The following is a 27,604-nucleotide window of genomic DNA, read 5'->3' on the forward strand; positions in this document are numbered from 1 at the left end:
ATAGTATGACATGAAGATTTTTGGTTATTCATTATCGAGGATTATATACTTTTATCAATTATGACATATCACTTACTTTTCATTTATGTATCATTGAGGACACATTCATATACTCATTCATGACATGATGCTCTTTCTAATTCATATTATCCAGTAGATGATTTACTTTTTATTTGGTATTACTGATTTGGGATAAGGTTTATTCACTGAGCCTTTTGCTACATGACTCTCTTTATTTCTTTTCGAACTCTCTCAGATATGTGGTATATGATAGCGACTTGAGATATCCTAAGAAGATATTTTAGATTGATGAGGTGAGCTATAGGTGCGAGATGGTATAGATGATAATTTGTATAGAAATTGAGTTGTATTGTTGTTTGTTATATATGTACTTTATTGTATCAGACGATGATTTGTATAGTACATGTCAGATTATAATGCATTCGGATTAGTTGTTTAGTTGTATCTTGATGATTTGTTGTAGCCTGTGTGGTCCTGCCAGATTAGGTAGTGGTCTAGTGTATATTATATGGACTTGGATACTCATATGTTAACAAATTTATTTGGTTGATAATATGATTTACTTGGTGTTGGTATTATGTGAGCATGAATATGTGAGCAAGTATTATTTGATGATGTTATGATTATATGTGCACAAGAGTGTATCTATGTGTGACGGGCCCCGGCCGTCCTGTCGCGTGAGCCGCACGTGCCGTATGGGCACATGGGCGTGCACGTGCACATGCCCATGTCGGGCAAGGACGTTACAATCCACCTCCATGCCTTAGAAGATAAAAAATTGTTCGGCATGATAAAGCTAATCTACTGTATCTCCTTATCAAAAAATTAGAAACTCCAAACAAATAGTGCACCCGCAAATGCTGGTATAGCAATTGGGATAGAATCTTGCTCCAGCTCTAATCGGGGGTGGGTGCTCCTCTAGCCATACATGATTCCTCTAACGTACTCTATCAGCTTCTCATTCTTCCTCTTTATCCCTCTCAATCTAGGGATCATCATAATCTTCATCTATAAATCATGCTCGTTGATGAGGCCCACCTTCCCTTGGTTCGAGCATGGTCTCCCTCCCTTGTCCTTGGTCGATCAGTGGAACCATCATTGGGGGTTCTGGAAGATCTAGGTGCCTCATGTCCTCAGATTGGCCATTCTCCAATCGCCTATAATAAATTGGCATTTTGTTGTGTGATCATTTAACTCAAAGTTCTAATAGTTTAGGCAAGGATGGTGGAGAAGGTCTATCCTAAAACTTCAATGGACCTTGATAGCATCTCCATGTTCGGATTCGTAAAGGAGGGTGGAGGAGGCAGCGTTGTGTCTGTGTGGTCCTCTTGCCCTTGGGTGCTCGTGCGTGGAGGTGTAGAGTTCCTCTTTCCAGCGCACATCAATGTCTCCTATTCTTCTCTTCTTTGTGCTGCCATAGATCTAGTGGTTAGCGTCATTGTGGATGCGTGCTAAGGAATGCTGGTTATGGTACCAACTTGTTATGATCTCCCTCGAGGATGATGATCATCTATCTGATTTGTTAATCTAGACAGAACTCAATATAAAACTTGCGAAGACAATAGGGTTCAATCCAATCATTTGGACGATTTGAGATTTGAATATGTTGTTTATTTAGAAGGTAGGAATCTAATGCAATTAAAATCTCGTCGATTAGGCTAGTAGATCGAAAGTTATGAAGAAAACAATAACCAAAGGTCAGGGGTGGTGGGATGGATGTGGATTATGTGGTTAGGATTATGGGAGATGATAATGGCTCTAGTGGATGGGTTAGTGCTTTGAACAAGATGAGATAGGAGAAAGGAACTTCCGAGTATGGTTGGTTGCTGGAGTGTGAAGGGAGAAGGGATAGAGAATTAACCTTAGCCAAAGACGAAAGCTCAAGTTGGATTCCGAGGGGTGTCAAGCCAAGATGCAAAACAAGTTCCAATAATCAATAATTCTAAGTTGGCTGCTTGTCAACATATTTAGAGGCTAATCAATCATTCAAACAACTCTAAACAAATCCTATTACGACACAGCTTATCTGTCGCGCGTTTGAACGCCCCTTGATCGTGTTTGAATGCCCAAAAATAGGGCTCTGGATGTGTGAACGCAAATCAAATGTTCCAACGGCCAAAAACCATGCTCTAGATGTGCGAACACGAATTAAGCGTTTTGTAGGGCATTCAAACGCACTTGCTAGAAGTTATCTTATTTTCTTATAACATAAAAAATGATATAATTTGAAGCGGTTTGATTATGCCAAATATCTATCTAAATCAAGAAACGCAATGCAACCATAGATAGATAGCCAAATCAAGGTGGTGACTGGGCATCAAGTAATACCTTCATTGCTTTGTGGGAGAGTGCCTTAGGAGATGGCTCAATTATTTGTCTTAGGTGGAATGTGATACATTTAGCTAGGATCTTTTCTTATTGCGTTAGTTATTTATTTTTATTAAAATAAAATTCCTATAGGTCGTGTTCGAACGCAGGAGGGGTCGTGTTCGAACGCCCTTGCAAATGCCTACATCAGGTTTGCAAATATAGAGGATGCGAAAAGTGCATTCTAACGCGATCGGGCGAGTTCAAATGCCTGCATCGTATTTGCACATATAGAGAATTTTTGTGCATTCGAACACAATCGGGTGCATTCGAACGCGATCGGCGGAATTGCACTAGGATTAGGGTTAGTTATTATATTAGGGCTTGTTGGCTAGCCTCTATAAAGGTGCGGATAGTAGCCAAATTTATAATGCAATTGGATTATTGATTTCTTGTCTTCTATCTTCTCTCTATTCTCTCTCCCTCCTCCCTCTTCACCATCCTTCTACCTTTACTATTGGCAAGATCTCTCCTAACTTCTAATCTCCCTCGTCTGTCGAATCCTCCCTCTTCTTTGGGATCTCGACAACTTCTTTCCCTTCGTCTATATCCCTTAACCATTTCCACCATCCACCTTCATCTCCGTTATCATCCATAACCCTAACATCCACTTCACCCTTCACCACCACCATCACTCACGTTATTTCATATTTTCGTCCTAGTTGGAGTTCGAATCTATGAAGGGCATAAATACAAAAATTGTAGATCAGGGAATTAGGAATCTAATTCAATTAGTTTTGTAATTTTTTGACTATAGGAGAATATTTGGTAAATATTTTCCCACAGTTGTGCGGACTGATTCCTATAATAAATCCAGATCTTGAAGGAATCATTCCGTAGCTAATTTTTTGGTACCACAACCCATCAATTTGGTATCAGAGCCAAGCAAACCTTAGACCTCTATTAATGGTTGAAACAAGGAAGATGACGTTGACAAGGAGACCAATGAAGAGCACACCGACAAGGGAAGACTCAACGCACGATAACCCTAACCGTGAGGCCGATTCCTTTGGAGCGACCACAGCAAGACTGAGTCAACCAATATCCATGGGTGTGAATATGAGCCTGGCGGATGAACATAGGGGCATGTTTCAAATATTTCTACATAGAGTTGACGCAATGCAAAAGATAATAATGATTTTAAAAGAATATGTCATAAACCGATCGGCTTCGTTATCTCCTTGACGACGATCGGTGCCTCAAGAAGTACCAGCGGTGGGACCTCATCGAACCAATACCCCACCGTTCCAGGTGCGACATATTAGTGTCAATGATCCTCTCTTACCTATGCCTATACATTATCTCCTATCTCCATTACAAAACCCAAGACCGGCGGTGGAAGAACCTGAGAGGCGTGCGGCATTGGTGCGCTTCATCGATGAGGATGATTGGCACTTTGAGGATGAGGTTGATTCCTTCGAAGATGATGATGGACGTGCTCGAGGATTTAGAGAAGGTGATCAACATGCACAAAGGTTTAGACCAGAACCAAGGGTCTTTCGCGAACCCGACAATACTATTCGAGGGAGAACCGCATGCTTGGACTTTCCAAAATTCTAAGGCGCTGATCCAACTAGGTGTGTCAAGTTGAACAATACTTTGATTGTCAAGAGACAGCGGAGGATGTAAAGGTTTAGATGGCAAACTTTCATCTCTAAGGAACGGTATTGCATTGGTATAGATCCGTTATTCGTAGTGGAGGATTTACCGGTTGGGCTGACTTTTGTAGGAGGATTACACACAGATTTGGGACAGCGGCATATGAAGATTTTGCTGCCACATTAAGCAAGTTGGTTCAGAGGACGATCGTATTGGAGTACCAAGCTGAATTTGAAAGAGTTAGTAGTTTTGTGAGCCACATTGCCTGAACCGACATTGATGAGCAAATTTATTTTAGGGCTACAAGAGGAGATACAAGCAGATATTCATACATTTTGTCCTACCACTCTTGAGAAGGCCTTTGAGAAGGTCGTGAGGATGGAGCAAAAACATAAGTCTCTCAAGATGGTAGTAAAAATAAGTTGGGGCAATCGAGATGGGCGGTTTGCTCTTAGAACACCGACTGAAAATTCTGTGGGTTCAAAAATAATGATTGCGAGCACTAGACGAAATCCACCTATGGTTCTGATGTTAGAGGAGGTACAAGACCCCCTGCTCTTAGAACACCTGCCTAGGTGGAGGAGCAAAGAACGAAGGGCCTTTACTTTTGATACAATGAACGTTTCACCCTCGATCATTGGTGTTCCAAATCGATCGGGTGTATGATGCTCATCGACGGTCTCGAGGAGGACGATGAGGTTGTTGGTAATGGAAAGTGTTCAGATTGAGGTAAGTATGTGGATTATTATATTTAGTAATTTTCACATTCCATAGCTCTTACATAACACTACTTGTAAACTTCATTGGCATACATCTTCTTGCTTGTATTTAACATATAGAATATTAGATTTAGCAGCCTTAACTTTGAATGAACAATGTGTGCTAATTACATTTCTCTTTAGATACATTAATTCTCTGTAATTAGTTTACTCGCTTTTGATACTTTTTCGACCAATTGATTGTCACTACAATTTCTATCCACTTTAACAAATTTCCTTGACCCACACTCGTAGTTAACTATACCATCTTGCAATTGTATAAAATTGGCACCCCAATTACATATAATTATTATAACATCTGAGGCATTTTCTAAAAAAAGGACATATAATAGTTTATTAGCATTTCTTCTATTTGCCAACTTAGAGTGCAAGGATTTCATATGGTTTGATTATGTCAAAAAAATGGCACTTATTTTGACAAGCTATATTTGTCCCTTCAAATTATATAAAGTAGTGAATCAAAAGTCTAATACAATCTCATTATATCAAATAGAATTTAGCTTTCTTTCTTTCATACATCTAATTTACTAACACCGTCAGCTATATTCTAAGGACAGAGTAAGCATTTGGTAAATACAAGTTGTGATGAACTTGATATCTATTAATCCAAGTAAGCAAACTATGAGTACTAACCATGTAAATGACAAAGTAAGCATGCAATTGCGAAATGATCACATGCTGGATAAATACATGTCGGATAATGCATTCTCATGTAGGGTGGGACCAAGGCAAGTGAAGAAGTAACTAGCATCTTGAAATTTTGGTACAATCTCCCCTTAGGCTAAGGTTTGACCTATTCCGTTTTCAGATCTGGATAGAATTTGGCACTGAACTTTGGAAATAGATCCCTGAAGATGCAGCCGTTGGCAAGGAACTTTTGATATGTTGTAGCCCTAGAAAAGAGCTTGCCAACAAATCTAATTTCAGGGAACTCAGACAATGGGATCTCGAGATATCATCTGAGAAGTAGACAAACATCAGGGAATTCGTCTATGAATCCGTAGATAGAGGCACGAGATCCTAGGTATTTATGGATGGTGGTAGACTGACGATAATGGGGTGACACCGGTGAGTAAGTGGAGATGGAAGGATTATGGATGATGGAAGGGGTTAGGGCAAGGTGATAGATAGATTGGAAGAAGGGGAAACAGTGGGCTGCCCTAAGGGACTAGGGTGAGTGGTCGATTGAGGGAGGCTAGAAGCGGTGGCACCAGGGAATGAGAGAACGAGAGAGAAGAAGAAGAAGAAGAAGAAGAAGAACACTAGGGCAAAACTCAATTCATTCAATAATGACCCCTTGGTTGCCATCCATACCTTTAGAGGCTAACCAAACAATTCAAAAATGACAATTATTAACCCTAGAAGTAATGGACTTATGCTGACCGCATTTGAATATACTCGATCGCGTTCAAACACACATTTTGCATTCTCTGTATTTGCGAACCTGATGTAGGCGTTTGCAAGCGCGTTCAAATGCATTCCACCCGCGTTCAAACACGACATACAGAAAACTTATTTTTCTATAAAATAAACACTAAAATAAGAATAAAAGATACCCCTAAAGTGTATCCATGCTCGAGACGACATCAGTGAAGCCCGAATCGTATCAATCCACTACGCTACCGCAACCTTGCCCTTAAGGTGTCAAATTGGGGAAGCGATCCATGATATCCGACTCAAGCTCCTAGGTAGACTCATCAATGGGCTTGCCTAGCCACTCAGTCAACACTTCTATCTCCAACCTGGATCAATGGTGTCTTCTCCTTTGGCCTAAGACTCGAACCGATTTAGTTGGGCTATCTTCCTCCATTAGTTCGGGCATGGCCAAACCCACCACATGGGTAGGCCCGATCTGGGCCTTCAATGTCGATACATGGAAAACCGAATGGATCCGGGTTTCCTCAGGTAGGTCCAACTGGTAAGCTACCAGTCTGATTCGTTGTAACACTCGATATGGCCCGTAGTACTTGTGACCCAGCTTTTGGTTTTAAATTGGCCTCAATGTGGATTGCTGATATGGTTGAGCTCAAACAAACACCAATTGATCAACCTCAAACTCTTGCTCGCGCTAGCCTTTGTCATGAATCTCCTTTATGCGGTTTTGGGTTGATGCTAGGTGAATCTTGAGCCGTCTCAAGGTATCATCTCGGTCCGCAAGTTCCAAGTCAAGCTAGGTCCGATCCACCGATGTGAGTCTATCGTAGGCACGCAAGACGGGGGAGTGCGTCCATAAACCACCTCAAAGGGGGTCATGCCAATTCTAGAGTGATGAGCTGTATTGTAAAACCACTCGGCCCATGGAAGGAATTTGACCCAATCCTTTGATTGATCCGCCACAAAGCAATGCAAGTATTGCTATACTCCGCGATTCACCACCTCGATTTGGCCACCCGTCTCGGGGTGATAAGATGAACTAAGGTTGACTCAGAGTCCCCTACAATCTGAAGAACTCGCTGATTTAGATGTGATCCTGGTTTGACACGATCGTCCTAGGCATCCCATGCAAGCGTTCCACTTTCTGAACAAAAATTTTAGCAACCTTTTTCGCTGAAAATGGGTGCTTCAATGCTATGAACTAAACATATTTGCTCAGCCTATCCACCACAATGAGCACCACCAATTGTCCTCGAACCTCCGACAGCCCCTTGATGAAGTCCTTAGTGATGTCCTCCCAAATATCCTCCGGTATAGGCAGTGGTTGCAATAGCTCGCTGGGTTTAAGCGTCTCCAATTTGACTCGTTGGCAGATTTGGCATTCACGCACATATTTCTTCACGTCCAACTTCATCGCTGTCCATGTATAATTTTGGGCTAGTCGCTTATAGGTATGTAAGACTCCTTCATGACCTATTATAGGAGTATCATGGAAGTGTGCCATCAATAGTCTCCGGAGCTCCTCGTCCGCGGGTACCTTGATCCGCTTGCGCTCGAGTACCAACCCGTCGCACTCCTCGTGCTCAGGGTGACTCGATGGGTTCTCTCTTAGCTCCTCCATGAGTTAGACCAGCTCACTATCCTCTACGCTGGCTATCTATAAATCTAAGAAAAAGGAAAAAGTGGTGATACGATTCGAACTTCACCGACATCGTCTCGAGCATGGATTCACTTTAGGAGTGTTTTTGTTTCATGTTTTAGTGTTTAATTTCCATTAAAATAAGTTTTCTATAAGTCGCGTTTGAACGCGGGTGGAGTGAGTTCGAACGCGGTTTGTGAACGGGATTGTGAACGTGGGTGAAGAGAGTGCACTGTGCGTTCGAACACGGTGCGCTCGAACGCACTGTGAACGCCTGCATCACGTTTGCAAATACCGAGAGGGGCGTTCGATCGCGCGTTTGAACGCCTGCATCGTGTTCGCAAATCTAGAAGAGTGAACTCGGTGCGTTCGACGCGGTCGGGCGAGTTCGAACGTGGTCGGTGAAAATTGTATTTTTAGGGTTAATTTTGAGTTGTTGGTTGGCCTTTAAAAGGATGCGGATGGCAACCAAAGTGAGGATTGATTATTGAATATTGAGATTGAGTTTTGCCTTGCCTCCTTCGTCTTCTTCGCTCCCGTTCTCTCAATCCCCGGCAACGCCGCTTCTAACCTCCTTCGACCGGCCAATCACCCTAGTCTTTTAGGGGTGGCCCTCTCCTCCCCCTTCTTCCAATCTATCCAACACTTGCCCTAACCCTTCCATCAACCATAACCCTTCCACCACCACTATTTACCGGTGCCACCCCATTAACGCCGGTCCACCTTCAACCACCATTACCTAGGATCACGTGCCTCCATCCACGGATCCAAAACAGACCATCTGACCTTCGTCCACTAATCGGACGATATCTCAAGATCCCCATATCCGATTCGCCTAAAACTAGATTTGTTGGAAAGCAGATTTGTTGGAAAGCTCTTATCTGGGTCTACAACATATCAAAGTTTCACATCGATCCGACGGCAACATATTTCGGGATCTTATTTCAAAGTTCCATGCCAGATCTAGTCCAAATCAGGAAATTTGAAGAGATCGAACCTTAGCCCAAGGGGAGATCGTATCAATTTGGTATCAGAGCTCCATAGCCTGAGGCGTGATCGTAACAAGCTTGGTATCAGAGCTCCATAGCCCGAGGCGTGATCGTAACAAGCTGGTATCAGAGCCACCGTTCCTCGGACAAGCGCTTTCTATGACGACCACCAGAGCCATGGCTGCACGGCGAGATGGTGAAGAAGAGATTCTCCCAATAGAGGAGGAGGAAACGATTGCAGGGACTTCCACCCGTGGAACCGCCCGATCTAATCGAAATACGGAAGAACCTAGCGTTCAAGCCGTGTTGGGGTCACTTTCTGAGCAAATGGCCATCAATAATCAAATAATGATGGAGATGATGCGGGAACTACGGGCGACAAGGGAAGCAATGGCGAATTGGAATGCACCATTGACCCCACGACGCAAGTCCACCCCCTTGAACCCACCGCCACCGGTTCAGCCTTTGTAACCACAAGAGCCGTTGCTACCACCACCCTATGGGCAGAGGCAAGCAAGGATGGTTACACCAGGTCCAGTTGCAGGTGAACCCATCCGATGAGCAAACCACTATAGAGATTATCTTGGAGATCAAGATTCGTGGGTGGGTCAATATGATCCGAAACCACGGCGAGTTAATCAAAACCAAAAAAGGGATCATCAACCCTTCATGGTGCATCCTCCTCCGGTTAGACAAGGACTTGAACATGATCCAGAACGAGACAACGGCATCCGTGGACAAGTCGTGCATCTCGAATTCCCCAAGTTCAAAGGTGGCAATCCGACTGATTGGTTGTATAGGGCGGAGCAATTCTTCGCATACCAAGGTACGGCGAAAGAATACAAGGTGACGCTTGCGAGCTTTCCACCTTGAGGATGCGGCGCTTCATTGGTTTCAAGCAGCCAATGTCATTGAGGCTATCGAAACTTAGGCTGATTTTTACGCCGATATCACGGTTGGGGCATACTAAGAAGAATTTGAGAGGATAAGTAGCCGATGTCATCCACCATGGACGGATCAGTAACTTCGCAGCACCTTCATCTCCGGGCTGCAGGGAGACATACAAGCCAATGTGAGGGCTTTAAGGCCTAGAACCTTAAAGGAGGCTTTTGAAGATGCGGTGCTTATGGAAGACAAACATAGGGCCATGAAGTTACATCTGAAATAGAGTCAGACGAGCCAAGGGAGCCGCAATCAAGCTCAACCAACTATAGCGGTGGGAAATATTACTAGAGTACCGAGAACCGCTACTGCGATGGTGCCTCCTCGAGCACCCTTGAAGCCATCCCAAGATGTGAAGTATGCACCTAGAGGTCCAGGACGAGCACTCACACCTGCTCAAGTGGAGGAACGAAGAGCCAAAGGCCTATGCTTTCGTTCTGATGAGAAGTTTATGCCCGGGCATCGCTGCACTAAACCGATAGGATTGGTGATGCTAATCGATGGATTGGAGGAGGCTGAGGATGAGTTTGTAGCTGAAAATGAAGGTGTGGTTGGACATCAAAGAGAAGAAGCTGAGGAGCAACCCGTGGAGGACATGATAGCCGAAATCTCCCTCCATGCCTATTCGGGGACAGCTGTACCAAAGACTTTACGGGTGAACAGTGTAGTCAAGAAAACCACAGTGAGAATCTTGATTGACACTGGGTCCACCCACAACTTCATTGACAAGAGGCTCCTTAGGAAGATTGGGCTCGAGTCAGAACCCGCGGAAGGGTTCGATGTGATGATCGGAGATGGCACCACATTGCGAGCAGATTTTATTTGTGGAAGTGTGGAATTGAAGGTGCAAAGCCAAATTTTCACATTGGATCTCTATCCGTTGGCCTTGCAAGGTGCCGATATTGTTTTGGGAACCCAATGGCTTCGAAACTTGGGGCCCATGACATTTGATTTTACAAGCCTCACATTGATATTTTGGAGAAATGACCAAAGAGTGCTGCTAGATGGAAGTAAACCGCTGCTTGGACTTCCAAACGAAAGGGACGCAAGGGAGCTCGCTTCTTTCTCGACACCCACCTTTCCTTTCTTCTCAGATCTGCGAAGAGCCAATGCAGAGGATAGTGAGCTGGTCCGACTCATGGAGGAGTTGAGAGAGAATCCCTCAAGCCACCCCGAGCACGAGGAGCGCGATGGGTTAGTACTAGAGTGCGGGCGAATCAAGGTACCCCGGAACGAAGAGCTATAGAGACTATTGATAGCACACTTCCATGATACTCCTATAGTAGGTCATGAAGGGGTATTACGTACCTACAAGCGGCTGGCCCAAAACTGTACATGGACAGCGATGAAGACGGACGTGAAGAAGTATGTGCGTGAATGCCAAATCTGCCAACGAGTCAAATCGGAGGCACTCAAGCCTAGCGGGCTGCTGCAACCACTACCTATACCAGAGCATATTTGGGAGGATATCTCCATGGACTTCATCGAGGGGCTGCCGGAGGTTTGGGGACAATCGGTGGTGTTTGTTGTGGTGGATAGACTGAGCAAATATGCTCATTTCATAGCATTGTCTCACCCGTTTTCAGCGAAAAGGGTTGCTGAAATTTTTGTTCGGGAAGTGGCACGCTTGCATGGGATGCCTAGGACGATCGTGTTAGACCGGGATCCCATCTTCATCAGTGAGTTTTGGTCTGAGTTCTTCAGATTGCAAGGGACTCAAATCAACCTTAGTTCAGCTTATCACCCCGAGACGGATGGCCAAACTGAGGCGGTGAATCGCGGACTGGAGCAATACTTGCAATGCTTTGTGGCGGACCGACCAAACGATTGGGTCAAATTCCTTCCATGGGCTGAGTGGTCATACAATACTTCTCAACACTCTAGCATCAGCATGACACCCTTCGAGGTGGTTTATTGATACGATCCTTCCTCGGCTATAGGCTCTGATACCAGATTGATACGAACCCTCTTTTGGTGCTATGACTCTGATTCAAGATTAATACGATCTTGCACGGAACTTTGAGATCAGATCCCGAAATATCCCGCCGTTGGATCGCTGTGAAATTTTGATATGTTGTAGGCCCGGAAAAGAGCTTTCCAACGGATCTAGTTTCAGGCGAATCGGAGATGGGGATCTCGAAATATCGTTCGTTTAGTGGACGAACGTCAGGATACTCTGTTTTGGATTCCGTGGATGAAGGCACGAAATCCTAGGTAATGGTGGATTGTGGAGGGCCGGTGTTGATGGGGTGGCACCGGTGTAAAAGTGATGGTGGAAGGGTTATGGATGATGGAAAGGTTAGAGATAGCGATGGATAAATTGGAAGAAGGGGGAGAAGAGGGCCACTCCTAAGGGACTAGGGTGATTGGCCTGTCGAGGGAGATTAGAAGCGGCGTTGCCGGGGAGATTGAGGGAACGAGAGCGAAGAAGATGAAGGAGGCAAGGCAAACTCAATTCTCAATAATCAATAATAATTTTGGTTGCCCTACACATACTTTTATAGGCTAACCAACAACTCAATCTTATCCTAAAACACAATCTTATCCTAAAACTCAATCTTATCCTAAAACACAATCTTATCCTAAAACTCAATCTTATCCTAAAACTCAATCCAAACTCGAGACGACGTCGGTGAAGTCCGAATCGTATCAATCCACCACGCTTCCACAACCTTGTCCTCAAGGTTTGAAATTTGGGAAGCGATCCATGATGTCTGTCTCTAGCTCCCATGTAGACTCGTCAGTAGGTTTGCCCAGCCACTCAATCAGCACTTCAGTCTCTAATCTGGATCCTTGGCGTCTTCTCCTACGACTTAGGACTCGAACCGGCTCATTGGAGCCATCTTCCTCCATTGGTTCGGGTAAGGTCGAACCCACTACATGGTTAGGCCCGATCTGGGCCTTCAATGCCGAGACATGGAAGACGGGATGTATCCTGGTTCCTTCAGGTAGGTCCAATCGGTAAGCTACTGGACCGATTCGTTGTAGCACTCGGTACGGACCATAGTACTTGTATCCCAACTTTTGGTTCAAAATTGGCCTCAATGTGGATTGTCGATACGGTTGAGCTCGAACGAACACCAATTGATCAACCTCAAATTCTCGCTCACGTCTGCCTTTGTCATGCGTTTGCTTCATGCGGTTTTGTGCTGTGGCTAGGTGAGTCTTGAGCCGTCTCAATGTTTCATCTCGATCAGCAAGCTCCAAGTCAAGCTCAGTCCTATCCGTCGCCGCGAGTCTATCGTAGGCACGCAAGACAGGGGGAGTGCGCCCATAAACCGCCTCAAATGGGGTCATGCCAATGCTTGAGTGATGAGCGGTATTGTATGACCACTCAGCCCAGGGAAGAAATTTGACCCAATCCTTTGGTCGATCCGCCACAAAGCATCGCAAGTATTGCTCTAGTCCACGATTCACCACCTCGGTTTGGCCATCCGTCTCGGGGTGATAAGCTGAACTAAGATTGATTTGAGTCCCTTGCAATCTGAAGAACTCGGACCAAAACTCACTTATGAAGATGTGATCCCGGTCTGACACGATCGTCCTAGGCATCCCATGCAAGCGTGCCACTTCCCGAACAAAAATTTCAGCAACCCTTTTTGCTGAAAACGGGTGAGACAATGTTATGAAATGTGCGTACTTGCTCAGTCTATCCACCACAACAAACACCACCGATTGTCCTCGAACTTCCGGCAGCCCCTCGATGAAGTCCATGGAGATATCCTCCCAAATACGCTCTGGTATCGGTAGTGGTTGCAGTAGCCCGCTAGGCTTGAGTGCCTCCGATTTGGCTCGTTGGCAGATTTGACATTCACGCACATACTTCTTCACGTCCGTCTTCATCCCAGTCCAAGTACAGTTTTGGGCCAGCCGCTTGTAAGTACGTAATACCCCTTCATGACCTGCTATAGGAGTATCATGGAAGTGTGCCATCAATAGCCTCCGTAGCTCTTCGTTTCGGGGTACCTTGATTCGCCCGTGCTCTAGTACTAACCCATTGCGCTCCTCGTGCTCGGGGTTGCTTGAGGGGTTCTCTCTCAACTCCTCCATGAGTCGGACCAGATCACTATCCTCTGCACTGGCTCTTCGTAGATCTGAAAAGAAAGGAAAAGTGGGTGCCGAGAAAGAAGCGAGCTCCCTTTCTTTTGGAAGTTCAAGCAGCGGTTTACTTCCATCCAACAACACTCTCTGATCATCTCTCCAAAAAGTCAATGTGAGGCTTGTAAAATCAAAGGTCACGGGCCCCAAGCTCCGAAGCCATTGGGTCCCTAAAACAATATCGGCACCTTGCAAGGCCAATGGATAAAGATCCAATGTGAAAGTTTGGCCTTGCACCTTCAATTCTGCACCTCCACAAATAGAATCTGCTCGCAAGGTGGTGCCATCTCCAATCGTCACATCGAACCCTTCCGTGGGTTCCGACTCGAGCCCAATCTTCCTAAGGAGCCTCATGTCAATGAAGTTGTGGGTGGACCCGGTGTCAATCAAGATTCTCACTGTGGTTTTCTTGATTACACCGTTCACCCGCAAGGTCTTTGGCGCGGCTGTCCCCGAATAGGCATCGAGGGAGATTTCGGCCTTCGTGTCCTCCACGTGTTGTTGCTCCTCAACTTCTTCTCCTCGATGTCCAGCCACATCTGCACCTTCAGCTGCCATGGGTGGAAGATCGTGGCCTTTTCCTTTGAGTTGTAGCTTGGCAGGGAGCTGCAACGTCATCACCGGTGACGAAGCTGTCGTGGTCGACTGTCGATTGACCGAGGAGAATGGTAGAAGATCGCTGGAGGCCATATGCGATTTCTTCTTAGTTGCCGACTCACGGTGGTTGCAAAGGGAGCTGGTGAAAGGCAGCCCAAGTGTCGAAATTCGCGGTTTCGGATCATCTCCTTCACCACCGATGAGGATTTCTGATGAGGGATATCCAGCGACCAGGTGTGGCGTAGCCAGCACTTCGCGATTTGTCGACAAGGTCTCCGGTGCATGGGAAGATGTGGAGGTTCCGAGGGCTGCTACAATGGTTGCAGATCTCATTGTAGTTGGTGGCAGTTCGTTGCGGCTGACCATAGGTCGAGGTGTAGAATCTCGCTCTTGCTGGATAGCCGAACTTTCCCCTATTTTTGTGATGAACGGGGAGGCCGTGGAGGATGTTGGGTATGTTGTGGAGGGTTCCCAATGCTGTCTTGTGATTGCCTTGCTTGTTGAAAAAGGTTTCGTCCATGCCCGTATTTCCTGCATCATCTCCATCATTATTTGCTTGTTGATGGCAATCTGTTTGGAAATAGACCCCAACATGGATAGAACGCTAGGTTCTTCCGTATTCCTATTAGATCGAGTGATCGTCATTGGAAGCGCTTGTTCGAGGAACGGTGGCTCTGATACCAGCTTGATACGATCCTTCCTCGGCTATAGGCTCTGATACCAGATTGATACGAACCCTCTTTTGGTGCTATGACTCTGATTCAAGATTAATACGATCTTGCACGGAACTTTGAGATCAGATCCCGAAATATCCCGCCGTTGGATCGCTGTGAAATTTTGATATGTTGTAGGCCCGGAAAAGAGCTTTCCAACGGATCTAGTTTCAGGCGAATCGGAGATGGGGATCTCGAAATATCGTTCGTTTAGTGGACGAACGTCAGGATACTCTGTTTTGGATTCCGTGGATGAAGGCACGAAATCCTAGGTAATGGTGGATTGTGGAGGGCCGGTGTTGATGGGGTGGCACCGGTGTAAAAGTGATGGTGGAAGGGTTATGGATGATGGAAAGGTTAGAGATAGCGATGGATAAATTGGAAGAAGGGGGAGAAGAGGGCCACTCCTAAGGGACTAGGGTGATTGGCCTGTCGAGGGAGATTAGAAGCGGCGTTGCCGGGGAGATTGAGGGAACGAGAGCGAAGAAGATGAAGGAGGCAAGGCAAACTCAATTCTCAATAATCAATAATAATTTTGGTTGCCCTACACATACTTTTATAGGCTAACCAACAACTCAATCTTATCCTAAAACACAATCTTATCCTAAAACTCAATCTTATCCTAAAACACAATCTTATCCTAAAACTCAATCTTATCCTAAAACTCAATCCAAACTCGAGACGACGTCGGTGAAGTCCGAATCGTATCATTTATGGGCACACTCCCCCTGTCTTGTGTGCGTACGATAGACTCGCGGCGGCAGATAGGACTTAGCTTGACTTGGAGCTTGCTGATCGAGATGAAACATTGAGACGGCTCAAGACTCACCTAGCCACAGCCCAAAACCGCATGAAGCAAACTCATGACAAAGGCCGATGTGAGCGAGAATTTGATGTGGATCAATTGGTGTTCGTTCGAGCTCAACCGTATCAGCAATCCATATTGAGGCCAATTTTAAACCAAAAGTTGGGTTACAAGTACTACGGTCCGTATCGAGTGCTACAACGAATCGGTCCAGTAGCTTACCGGTTGGACCTACCTGAAGAAACCAGGTTACATCCGGTCTTCCATGTATCAGCATTGAAGGCCCAAATCGGGCCTAACCATGTGGCGGGTTCGGCCTTACCTGAACCAATGGAGGAAGATGGCCCCACTGAACCGGTCCGAGTCTTAGGCCGTAGGAGAAGATGCCATGGGTCCAGATTAGAGACTAAAGTGCTGATTGAGTGGCTTGGCAAACCTACTAACGAGTCTACATGGGAGCTAGAGTCAAATATCATGGATCGCTTCCCAAATTTCAAACCTTGATGACAAGGTTGCGGAAGCGTGGTGGATTGATACGATTCGGACTTCACCGACGTCGTCTCGAGCATGGATTCACTTTAGGAGTGTTTTTGTTTCATGTTTTAGTGTTTAATTTCCATTAAAATAAGTTTTCTGTAAGTCGCGTTCGAACGCGGGTGGAGTGAGTTCGAACGCGGTTTGTGAACGGGGTTGTGAACGTAGGTGAAGAGAGCGCACTGTGAATGCCTGCATCGTGTTTGCAAATACCGAGAGGGGCGTTCGATCGCGCGTTCGAATGCCTACATCACGTTCACAAATCCAGAGGAGTGAATTCGGTGCGTTCGAACGCGGTCGGGCGAGTTCAAACGCGGTCGGCGAAAATTGTATTTTTAGGGTTAATTTTGAGTTGTTGGTTAGCCTTTAAAAGAATGTGGATGGCAACCAAAGTGAGGATTGATTATTGAATATTGAGATTGAGTTTTGCCTTGCCTCCTTCGTCTTCTTCGCTCCCATTCTCTCAATCTCCGATGACGCCGCTTCTGACCTCCCTCGACCGGCCAATCACCCTAGTCCCTTAAGGGTGCCCTCTCCTACCCCTTCTTCCAATCTATCCAACACTTGCCCTAACCCTTCCATCAACCATAACCCTTCCACCACCATTTTTTACCGGTGCCACCCCATTAACGTCGGTCCTCCTTCAACCACCATTACCTAGGATCACGTCCCTCCATCCACGGATCCAAAATTGACCACCTGACCTTCATGCACTAATCGGATGATATCTCGAGATCCCCATATCCGAGTCGTCTAAAACTAGATTTGTTGGAAAGCTCTTTTCTGTGTCTACAACATATCAAAGTTTTACGTCGATCCGACGGTGACATATTTTGGGATCTTATTTCAAAGTTCCATGCTAGATCTAATCCAGATTAAGAAATTGGAAGAGATCGAACCTTAGCCTAAGGGGAGATCGTATCAATTTGGTATCAGAGCTGAAGGCATGATCGTAACAAGCTTGGTATCAGAGCTCCATAGCCCGAGGCGTGATCGTAACAAGTGGGTGCTGAAAAAGAAGTAAGCTCACTTGCGTCCCCTACGCTTGGAAGTTCAAACAGCGATTGCAACACTAGCTCTTGCCGCGATTGATTTTCATCCAGCAGCACTCTTCAGTCATTCCTCCAAAATGTCAGTGTGAGGTTTGTAAAGTCAAATGTCATGGGTCCCAAGTTTCTAAGATATTAAGTCCCTAAGACAATGTCGGCACCTTGCAAGGCCAACGGATAAAGATCCAATGTGAAAATTTGGCATTACACCTACAATTCCACACCTCCACAAATAAAACCTACCCACAATGTGGTGCCATCTCCAATTATTACATCGAACCCGTCGGTGGGTTTCGACTCGAGCCCAATCTTCCTAAGAAGCCTCTTGTCAATGAAGTTGTAGGTGGACTCAGTGTCGATTAAGATTCTCACTGTGATTTTCTTGACTACACCGTTCACTCGCAAAGTCTTTGGTGGAGCTGTTCCGAAATAGGCGTGGAGGGAGATCTTGGCCATCATGTCCTCCACAGGTTGCTCCTCAGCTACTCCTCCTTACTATCCAGCCACACCCTCATCTTTAGTTGCAATCTTATCCTTAGCCTCCTCCAACCTGTCTAGTAGCATAACCGATGCCATCGGTTTAGCGCAGCGATGTTCGGGTACAAACTTCTCATCATAGCGAACGAATAGTATTTTGGCTCTTTGTTCCTCCACTTGAACTGGTGTGAATGCTCGACTCGGACCTCTAGGTGCATACTTCACATCTTGGGAGGGCTATAGGGGTGCTCGAAGAGGCACCATTGCAACAGTGGCTCTTGATACGCTAGTAACATTTCCTGCTGCTATGGTAGGTCAAACTGGATTGCAGCTTTCTTGGCTTGTCCAGTTCTGTTTGAGGTATAACTTCATGGCTCGATGTTTATATTCTATGAGTACTGCATCTTCGAAGGCCTCCTTTAAGGTTCTAAGCCTTAAAGCTCTCACGTTGACTTGTATGTCTTCTAGCAGTCTAGAGATGAAGGTGCTGTGAAGTTGTTGATCCGTCCATGGAGGTTGGCATCGGCTACTTATCCTCTCAAATTCTTCTTGGTATGCCCCGACTGTGGTCATTTGCACTATCTTTGAGAGGAGAGCATCGAAATCTTCATACCCCGACGCTCCATATCGCCAAGTGATATCGGTGCAAAAATCGGCCCAAGTTTCAATCGTGTCATGGGCATTGGCTACTCAAAACCAATGAAGTGCCGCATCTTCAAGGTGGAAACTCGCAAGCGTCACCTTATATTCTTCTACTGTACCCTGGTATGAGAAGAATTGTTCCGCTCTATATAACTAATCGATCAGGTCACCACTTTTGAACTTGGGAAATTCGAGATGGACGATTTGTCGATGGATACCGTTGTCTCGATCTAGATCATATCCAAGTCCTTGTCTAACCAGAGGAGGATGCACCATGAATGGTTGATGATCCCTCATTCAGTTTTGGTTAACTTGATGCGGTTCCGGTTCTTATTGCTTCACCTAAGGATCTAGATCTCTAAGATGATCTCCATTTTGGTTAGCTCGTCGGATGGGCTCACCTGCAACTGGGCCTACTGGAATCATCCTTGCTTGTCTCTGTCCATAGGATGGTGGTAGCAGAGGTTCTTGTTGGTGCAAATTCTAAACTGGTGACGGTGGGTTCATGGGGGTGGACTTGCGTCGTGGGGTCGTTGGTGCATTTTTATTCTCCATGGCTTTCCTTGTCGCTCATATTTCCTGCATCATCTTCATCATCATCTGGTTATTGATGGCCATTTGCTCAGAAAAAAACCAAATCATGGCTTGAACGCTAGGCTCTTCGATATTTAGATTTGGTCAGGCGGTTCCGCGAGTGGAAGTTCCTATAGCCGTCTCCCGCTCCTCTATTGGGAAGATCTCTTCCTCCTCGTTTTGCTGTGTAGCCATAGCTTTGGTGGTTGTTATCGGAAGCACGTGTTCGAGAAACGGTGGCTCTGATACCACTCTTGGTACGATCTCCCCTTAGGCTAAGGTTCGACCTATTCCGTTATCAGATCTAGATAAAATCTGGCATGAAAATTTGGAAATAAATCCCGGAAGATGCAGCCTTCGAATCAATGTGAAATTTTGATATGTTGTAGCCCTAGAAAAGAGCTTTTTAACAAATCTAATTTCTGGAAAATCGGATAGTGGGATATTGAGATATCATTCGAGAAGTAGACGAATGTTAGGAAGTCCATCTATGGATCCGTGGATGGAGGTACGAGATCCTAGGTGTTGATGGATGGTCGTAGACCAGCGATAATGGGGTGACATCGGTGAGTAAGTGGAGATGGAAGGATTATAGATAATGGAAGGGGTTAGGGCAAGGTGATAGATAGATTAAAAGGAGGAGGAGTGGGCCGCCCCTAAGGGACTAGGGTGAGTGGCTGGTCGAGGGACGCTAGAAGCGGCGGCGCTGGGGAATGAGAGAACGAGAGAGAAGAAGAAGAAGAAGACTAGGGCAAAACTCAATTCATTCATTAATGACTCCTTGGTTGTCATCCATATCTTTAAAGGCTAACTAAACAATTCAAAAATGGCAATTATTAACCCTAGAAATAGTGAATTTTTGTCGACCTTGTTCGAATGCGATCGAAACACACATTTTCCATTCTCTGTATTTGCAAACCTGATGCAAGCGTTTGCAAGCGCGTTCAACCATAGCATTCGAACGCACATTTTGCATTCTCTGTATTTACGAATCTAATACAGGCATTCGAATGCACTCCACCCGTGTTCGAACGTGACATACAAAAAACTTATTTTTCTATGAAATAAACACTAAAATAAGAATAAAAGACACCCCTAAAGTGTATCCATGCTCGAGACGACATCGGTGAAGCCCGAATTGTATCAAATTTCTTCTTCCAGGATAGAATTAAATGATGGGTTTGGAGCTAAATGATTTTATGTAACCTCAATGTCAGGTGCTTGATGAGGTAAACAATACCTAACAAGTTATCTGGATGTGTACTATTTCCTCTTCTTTTTGTGATATTCCAGCTAAACCAATGCCAATTCTATGGAAGATAGTATGTATTATGCATAAGTGAAGTTTGACAAGTGAGTAAAATGCACCGTGAAGTTCTTATACATAACTAAAAATAAATTGAATGATAGCTCTTAGGTTGAAATGAACACATTCCTATCAAATTAAATTAAAAATTAATACCAACATTCCATCAAAATTATCAAAAATTCACATATCTAATACTCACCGATTTTTGGGTGTTAATAGTGCCTCTAATAGCTAGGGTTTTTGAAGAAGGAGAAGGAGGCCCTTTTGTGAAGAGTCGTATTGCCACGCTAGGGCTTAGGAGGAAGGAGGAAAGAAGAAGAGGGGTGGGGGTCTTAAGTTGTGTGAGAAAACGCAGTGAAACACTGAACTATTCAGCGTTGCACAAAGACACTAAATTTGTGAAATACTGAAGAGATTAGCGCTTTCCATGTTAATTTTGCAACTCTCACTAGCCAACCTTAGTGCATCAAAAAGTGAGTTATCAAGTGCTAGAAAGCTAAGGCGCCGAACTCTACAACGTTTCCTTAACATTTTACTAAGAATAGCAAAATGCTAAATTGATAAACATTTAATTTAGAGCTATAGTAAATTAGACCTTTAGATAATTAATCTGAGGAATAATCCATTTTGATAAATTAAATTTAGAACAGCACTATTTTCTTTTTAGTTTCCTAAAGTGAAAATTTAGAACAGTATTAGGTCAAAAAAACTCATTGTCGGTTGCCCAGTCTGGCAGTCTGCACTAATTTACAAAAACAGGGGTCTGGCTTAAAAACATGAATCCACTGGTATCAGCCAATCAGTCACTGCCACGTAGCTATATCCGATTGGTAGTCGTGACGCTGACCCCGTTCCCCTCCGATCCGCAGCTGAATCGAACGCTTTTTCCGTGTTCTGTAAGCAGTAATTTACTCTGCAGGAACTCATAAGACCATGCCAAACACCCTCACTATGGCCAATGAGGTACCATCCGAACGCAAGAATCAACTTCCCTTTCTCTGTTCCAGCTTAGCAGTATACCTGCACATCACAGGTCAACGTCACCTCGTCAATCTTATAATAATTCTTCATCGAGCCCAACGTCTTCTCCTTCCCCTCTTCCTCCTCTCCGTACTCTGCCTGGCGATCGAACATAGCCGTCGACCACGCGATGCTGATGCTCATAGATTGCTTCCACTGCCGTAGACAGCTCCAGCTCCCGGATGGGGCACGCTCCATCCACTGCGCCTTTTGTAATGCAATCACCCACGTGGAGGAGCCACGTAGTTTCATTGCCGCTCCCGCTCCTTCCCCTTGCGGTAACTACGCCCGTCCTCCTCAGCCGGCGCCTATGTATTCGGCATCTTACGGCTGTGGCGTGCCGCGTGTCCAACCGCAGCCGCCGAGTGCGTACGGGACGAAGAGGGCGGTTATATGCGGGATAACGTATAGGAACACGAAGAAAGAGCTGAATGGATGCATTAACGACGCGAAGTATATGCAGTATCTCCTCGTCCACCGGTTCAAATTTCCTGAATCCTCCATCTTAATGCTCACAGGTAGTAAATTCGGGTACCTTTTATGGACTTAATTTGCATTTGCTTCGATTTATCTCGATTTGCATTCGTAACGTTGGATTGAATGAAGTCAACATCTCAAGATTGGTGGTGTTGGGTTGATGATCACTCAAGTTAACGTATGTCATGCATGTAGACTGTGGTTTGATTTGATCCATGGAGAGATGGATCTTGATGTTGATAATTTTCCCTTTGGGGGGTTCCTGCTTCCATATAATTCGGTATTAATGTGTAAAATTGCAACTGACATTTTTTGTTTTCTTTTGGATTGCCGAGTAGCTGGATAACTGAGTTGACCACAGAATGATTTGGATATATTATCTTTTACGGCTGGTAATTGTTTCTTTTTTTTCTTTTGATTTATTGCTAGTAAATTGAAGAGGTATCGTGTTTTTTTTTACTAAGTTCGCACAATTTAAAAATTTGTGTGCCACTAGAGTATTTTATTTTTTACCAAAAATTTATCAAACACCCAGTATTTTTTATATTTACTGTCATTCACACCCTGCTATATAGATATTTATATCATTCGGCTCCCATCTTTCTGTTTTTTTTTATGTCTCACAAAGAAGAAGCAAAGGTAATATTTATCAAAGACTGCTTATCATGTGGATATTTATCATTCGCACTGCACATAAATATAACAATATTAGGGTGTATTTTTGGCATTAAAAGCAAAATGCAGAGTTAAATAATAAATATCTATATGATAGAGTATGAATAATTATAGACAAGCGTAAAGTGGTTTTGTAAATTTCGCTACCTTATTTTACATTTTAGCTTAGCTTGTCCTAGTCCACATTGTTGGAGACTAGGTAAAAGGTCATCTATGTACATATTTAATGTGTACTAACTTATAGCTAAAATTGAATTTATAGAATTTTTTATATGGTCTTCCCTTTTTGTATCTCATCCTTGAATGCTTTCTCAATTGTGATGTTTCTGTCTAGAAATTATCCAATATTTGTATATTTTGCAAGTAAACAAAAAAACCTATTGACATACTAATTGAGAGTTTAGTCTCATATTGGATAATGAGAAAAAATGTGAAAGTGTTTACAAAGATATTTGGGTTTTCACCAAACAGCTAAAGCTTTGGGTTGAGATGGGTTCTAATATTTATATTAAACTTTGTTTCATTTGGACTAAGACTTCCTATCTCCCCAACAAGTGGTATAAAAGACTAGTTCGAAAATCCTAAATTACTCTCTAAAGTGGTTTGATACAACTGATTAGGTGGCTCTAACCAGCATATGGGCTCTTATAGATGAGTCATGGTAAAGCAGTAGTTGTGGTGTGGTGCAATTAATAGAGCTAAAGACCCTGTGTTAGGTTCGAGCTCATAAGATTAATATGCAAGCTCAGTTATACTCGATGGAGCAAAAGTCCTAGCCTAGGACAAAAATGCTTGAAATTGATGCATGGGCTCAAACAAGTGAGTTCTGGGTGACTCATGAAAAACAGTTAACGGTAATAAAAGAACTTGACTCTTGAGATTAGTGAGTGACTAAAAGAGAAATTAAGCATAAGGCTTAGTTAAGAATAGTTGATTGGATTCAAGGGAGAGCAATTAATATTAAGTTCTCAAGTGAAGGAGGAGATTATTGAGTATCATATGTGAGAGTTTAGTATCGTATTAGAAAGAGAAAAACTGAAATGATTTATAAATTCTTGGCTTTCGTCTAATAGCTTAGCTTTTGGATTGAATTCAGTTCTAAGATTTATGTTAAATCTTGTTTTACTTATCTAGGACTTTCTATCTCCCCAACATTGATTAGCCCAAATATGGCCACACAAATTTGGCCAATGAATGGAAAGGGGAGAATAATCCAGCAGGAATACTAGCCTATAACGACTTTGTATGAAAACCAGAGACATACTCTAATCCTAACAACATGGATATCATTGGAATGAATTATAGGAACGTTTATCTCTGTATCAATTTATGCTATGCTGGTTCTAGATCTACCCAAGCACTTAGCCATTGTAATATGGCTTTCACACTCTGATCTCTAAATTGGCAATCCAAGTTGTTTCTTTTCTTTTATTACAGATAATGGTTTGCAAATAATTGATATTTTCTGCTGTAAACTGGACATCTTTTGGCACAGTAATTACCTTCAATGCTTATGATGGTAATGTCCCTTCCTTATGATGCTTGTTGCATTTAGCAATTCTTCCGTTCTTACTCGAAAGTTGTTTTGCAGAAGAAGAATCCGACCCGTGTAAGATACCAATCAAATCCAACATAATGAGGGCACTACGATGGCTTATGGAAGACTGCAAAACAGGAGACTCTTTGGTATTTCACTACTCTGGTCATGGTTCACAGATGAGAAACTATACTGGGGATGAAATCGATGGTTATGATGAAACCCTTTGTCCATTGGACTTTGAAGAAAATGGGATGATCATTGACGATGAAATTAATGAGACCATTGTCAGACCACTTCCTCAAGGGGCCAAGCTTCATGCCATTGTGGATGCTTGCCATAGTGGTACTGTACTAGATCTATCTTTTCTTTGCCGAATGGATAGGTAAGTAATGTGGTACAGTTCATTATTCCTATTACTGCCTCCTCATAATAATAAGAAGATCCTTCTATAACAAAGGAAGTGCTTTGCAAAAGTAACTTATAGTTAGACAGTTTTAACCACTGAATTTCAGTCACATAAGAGAGATGTGAAGCTCTCACCTTATGATGAACTAGTCACCTGACAAAAAAAGAAGAAGAAATAGTTCATAATTTGTTGGTACCGCTCAATACCCATTTTCACCTTTTATAGCTATTCATTCACCATCAATTGGGAAAACTGTGTAAAATTATGCTTATTTATTGCATCTCTTAAAAAAAAATTCTCTGATAACTTAAATTAAACACTGCAAGGATAATTTATGATTATTATCCTAAATTTTGCCAATGAATGTAAGAACTTTCAGTTGCTCACGAATAGTTTGATATCTATTTGCATAGTAGGTGTACATTTTTCTTACAATTCATGCAAATAGTGATCGCTCTAGTGATGAGCATCGACTTATAAATACTTCATTCTTTAAGATGAAGTAGATTTTCTTTCTTAGACATGCGTAGATTGTCATGTCACCATGCCCACTGACAGGCATATTTACTTACTTGATTGCCGATTAGCTGGTTATAAGGAGATATCAACAATATGCTGACATAGGAACAATTTTTACAACCTCTTCTTAAAAGTTCATGTTTAAGGATCCCTTAATTATGAAGTTCATAATGAACAAGAATTCTCGATAAAATAGGAAAAAATATGTTCTTCAATTTCTTACCAATCTTCTTCACTAGCGAACATTAGCTATTTCAAATGATGTTCTCTTCTTTAATCTATGATTTTTCTTGGGCATCATGTTCTTGTTGAATTTGCAAATGTCTCACTATACATATGTACTCACATACAAAACTGCAACATGCTACACAAAGTCCTTTTTTGCTGTGCTGATATGTAAATGGTTTTTGTCATCTTCTTTTTCCATTACCAGCATCAGAAATGATTACAAGAAGCTTTAGAGTTTGGCCCTTAATTTGAGAAACTTGGTTAGTTTGAACTTTGCTTACCTTTTAGTGGAGGCTAGATTCCTCATGCCATCCTTGTCAGTACAGGGACAACCAATATGTATGGGAAGATCATCGCCCACGATCTGGAACTTGGAAAGGTACAAATGGTGGAGAAGCTTTTTGCTTTAGTGGTTGTGATGACGCTCAGACCTCTGCAGATACATCTGTGAGTCTTTGTTAGTGTTCAGTTCAAGTAAAGATGACAGATTTCTGCATTGCAAGAATCTTTGAAGTTCAAAACTCATTAATAATTTATGTAGTATTTAAAATACCAGTTACTATATTTCTTACATTCCATCATCTATCATAAGACCAGCCACCATTTTATTTCTTTCAATTGTCTTTATTGTTTTGATACAGAGTCATCAGGATGGTTGACATTGTAAGATTAGTCCAAAATTCTTTGGACCATGTATATCGTAGCTCGACTGTTGTTTCTCTCTTTGTAACAATGCATAGCTGGTTTACATGAATAGGTTTTGTCGAAGGTAACCCCTACTGGTGTAATGACGTATTGTTTCATCCAAGCTATTGAGCAAGGAAATGCTACCACGTATGGAAGCATACTCAATTCAATGAGAACAACTATCAGAAACACTGGTGAATCAAGTAGTGGAGGCCATGTATCATCGTTGATCACAATGTTAACAGGTCTTTCAATAGGAGGGCTGAGGCAGGTAGTTTTTCTTCGTTGTTACTCTACCACTTCATCCTCGTTATAATCTATATCTTTCAAAGATATGTTAACAGATGATTGGGCATGCGATGCCCTGTGTTTTCAATGCGCTGATGATTTTACTGATCAAGCGTTTTTATGTTGATACTTGCAGGAGCCGCAGCTAACTTCGAACAAAACATTTGATGTTTATAGAAAGCCATTCTCTTTATGAATTGCATTCTGCTGATCTCTCACATTGCATTCAGAGTCTTTTGTGAAGACTTGGATGCTTTGTGTCTAAAATGTGTGCAGCCTTCTATCTATTCAGGGATTCACCATTTATCGGTTATGTCCATTGTGGGATGGGTTTGAACTCCTCTAATAAGTGATTTGCACATAATGCATACTCAGTTTTATTATCTGTGCTTTATAGCATGAGATTTCCTTTCTCCGTCTTTTCCTTGGAAAAGTTGGTGCAGCACTTTGGTGATTTTTCCATGAAGTGTTGAAAAAAATAATGAGTTAAAATATCAAAAGAAGAAAATAAAAAAGGAAGGGAGGATCTGGTATGAATGGGCTTGTTGACGTGATGCCGGAGATATAATTATTAGTTAGTTTAAAAAAGATACACGTAAACAACCTCATCCCTTGGCATGTAATCCACCGAAACCAGACATGCCTATGAGCAAATATATTTGTGAGACATAGCATCCTTATTACTCCATAACATTATCCTTATCACTCCATAATCCATACTCACCAGTAATCTTAATATCCTCCAACAAACTTGAGGAGTCAGAGGCCGAATTTGAGTCGAAAATGATGAAGTGTCTTTTCTGACATTGGTTTTGGGAAAATGTCAGTAATCTAGTTGTAGGTGGAAGCAAACCATGTGATAAGGAAACCAATTGCTGTTGTCCTGAAAAGCTGGATTGACAGTCATATGTAATGCACTGAGGTTATCACAAAACAGTTGTGGAGGACTAAGGGTTGGCACATAGAGATCACAAAGGATGAAGGTAAGCAAGATGAGCTCAGCTGCGGTGTGGGTCATAGCATGATATTCTACTTCGTTGCTGGATCGAAAGACAGTGTATTATTTTTTGGCACACCAGGAGATGACGTTATGCCTAGGAAATGCACAATAACACATTGTCGATTGCGATGTGGTAGGATAGCCAGCCTAGTCTGCTTCAGAAAAAACACAAAGATCAAATGTAGTGTTGGAAGTAAAATTGAGACCTGAGTGTATTGTTTCTTTGACGTTTCGGAGTACCCTACGCACCATATTTA

General features: G+C 43.2%; 1 protein-coding gene across 1 annotated transcript; it reads left to right on the top strand.

The window, feature by feature from the left end:
* The first annotated feature begins 21,351 nt into the window (after positions 1 to 21,351).
* LOC140774433 (metacaspase-1-like) lies at positions 21,352 to 26,744 on the top strand. The gene is made up of 6 exons (XM_073117439.1): positions 21,352 to 21,470; positions 21,541 to 22,045; positions 24,271 to 24,601; positions 25,699 to 25,819; positions 26,130 to 26,330; positions 26,484 to 26,744. The coding sequence occupies exons 2-6, from the start codon at positions 21,658 to 21,660 to the stop codon at positions 26,541 to 26,543; spliced, it is 1,101 nt and encodes a 366-aa protein (XP_072973540.1). The 5' UTR covers positions 21,352 to 21,470; positions 21,541 to 21,657; the 3' UTR covers positions 26,544 to 26,744.
* The last annotated feature ends 860 nt before the right edge of the window (positions 26,745 to 27,604 follow it).

Source organism: Typha angustifolia, chromosome 2 (assembly GCF_048772165.1).
Source record: "Typha angustifolia cultivar Huaian chromosome 2, ASM4877216v1, whole genome shotgun sequence".
Classification (NCBI taxonomy): Eukaryota; Viridiplantae; Streptophyta; class Magnoliopsida; order Poales; family Typhaceae; genus Typha; species Typha angustifolia.

What these genes read in the sequence shown, in the direction of transcription:
- LOC140774433 (XM_073117439.1), top strand. Translation starts at nt 21,658, where the DNA reads ATGCTGATGCTCATAGATTGCTTCCACTGCCGTAGACAGCTCCAGCTC. An exon ending in CTCCATCTTAATGCTCACAG is followed by an intron (nt 22,046 to 24,270) that starts GTAGTAAATTCG and finishes GTTGTTTTGCAG; the next exon opens with AAGAAGAATCCGACCCGTGT. An exon ending in TTTCTTTGCCGAATGGATAG is followed by an intron (nt 24,602 to 25,698) that starts GTAAGTAATGTG and finishes TTGTCAGTACAG; the next exon opens with GGACAACCAATATGTATGGG.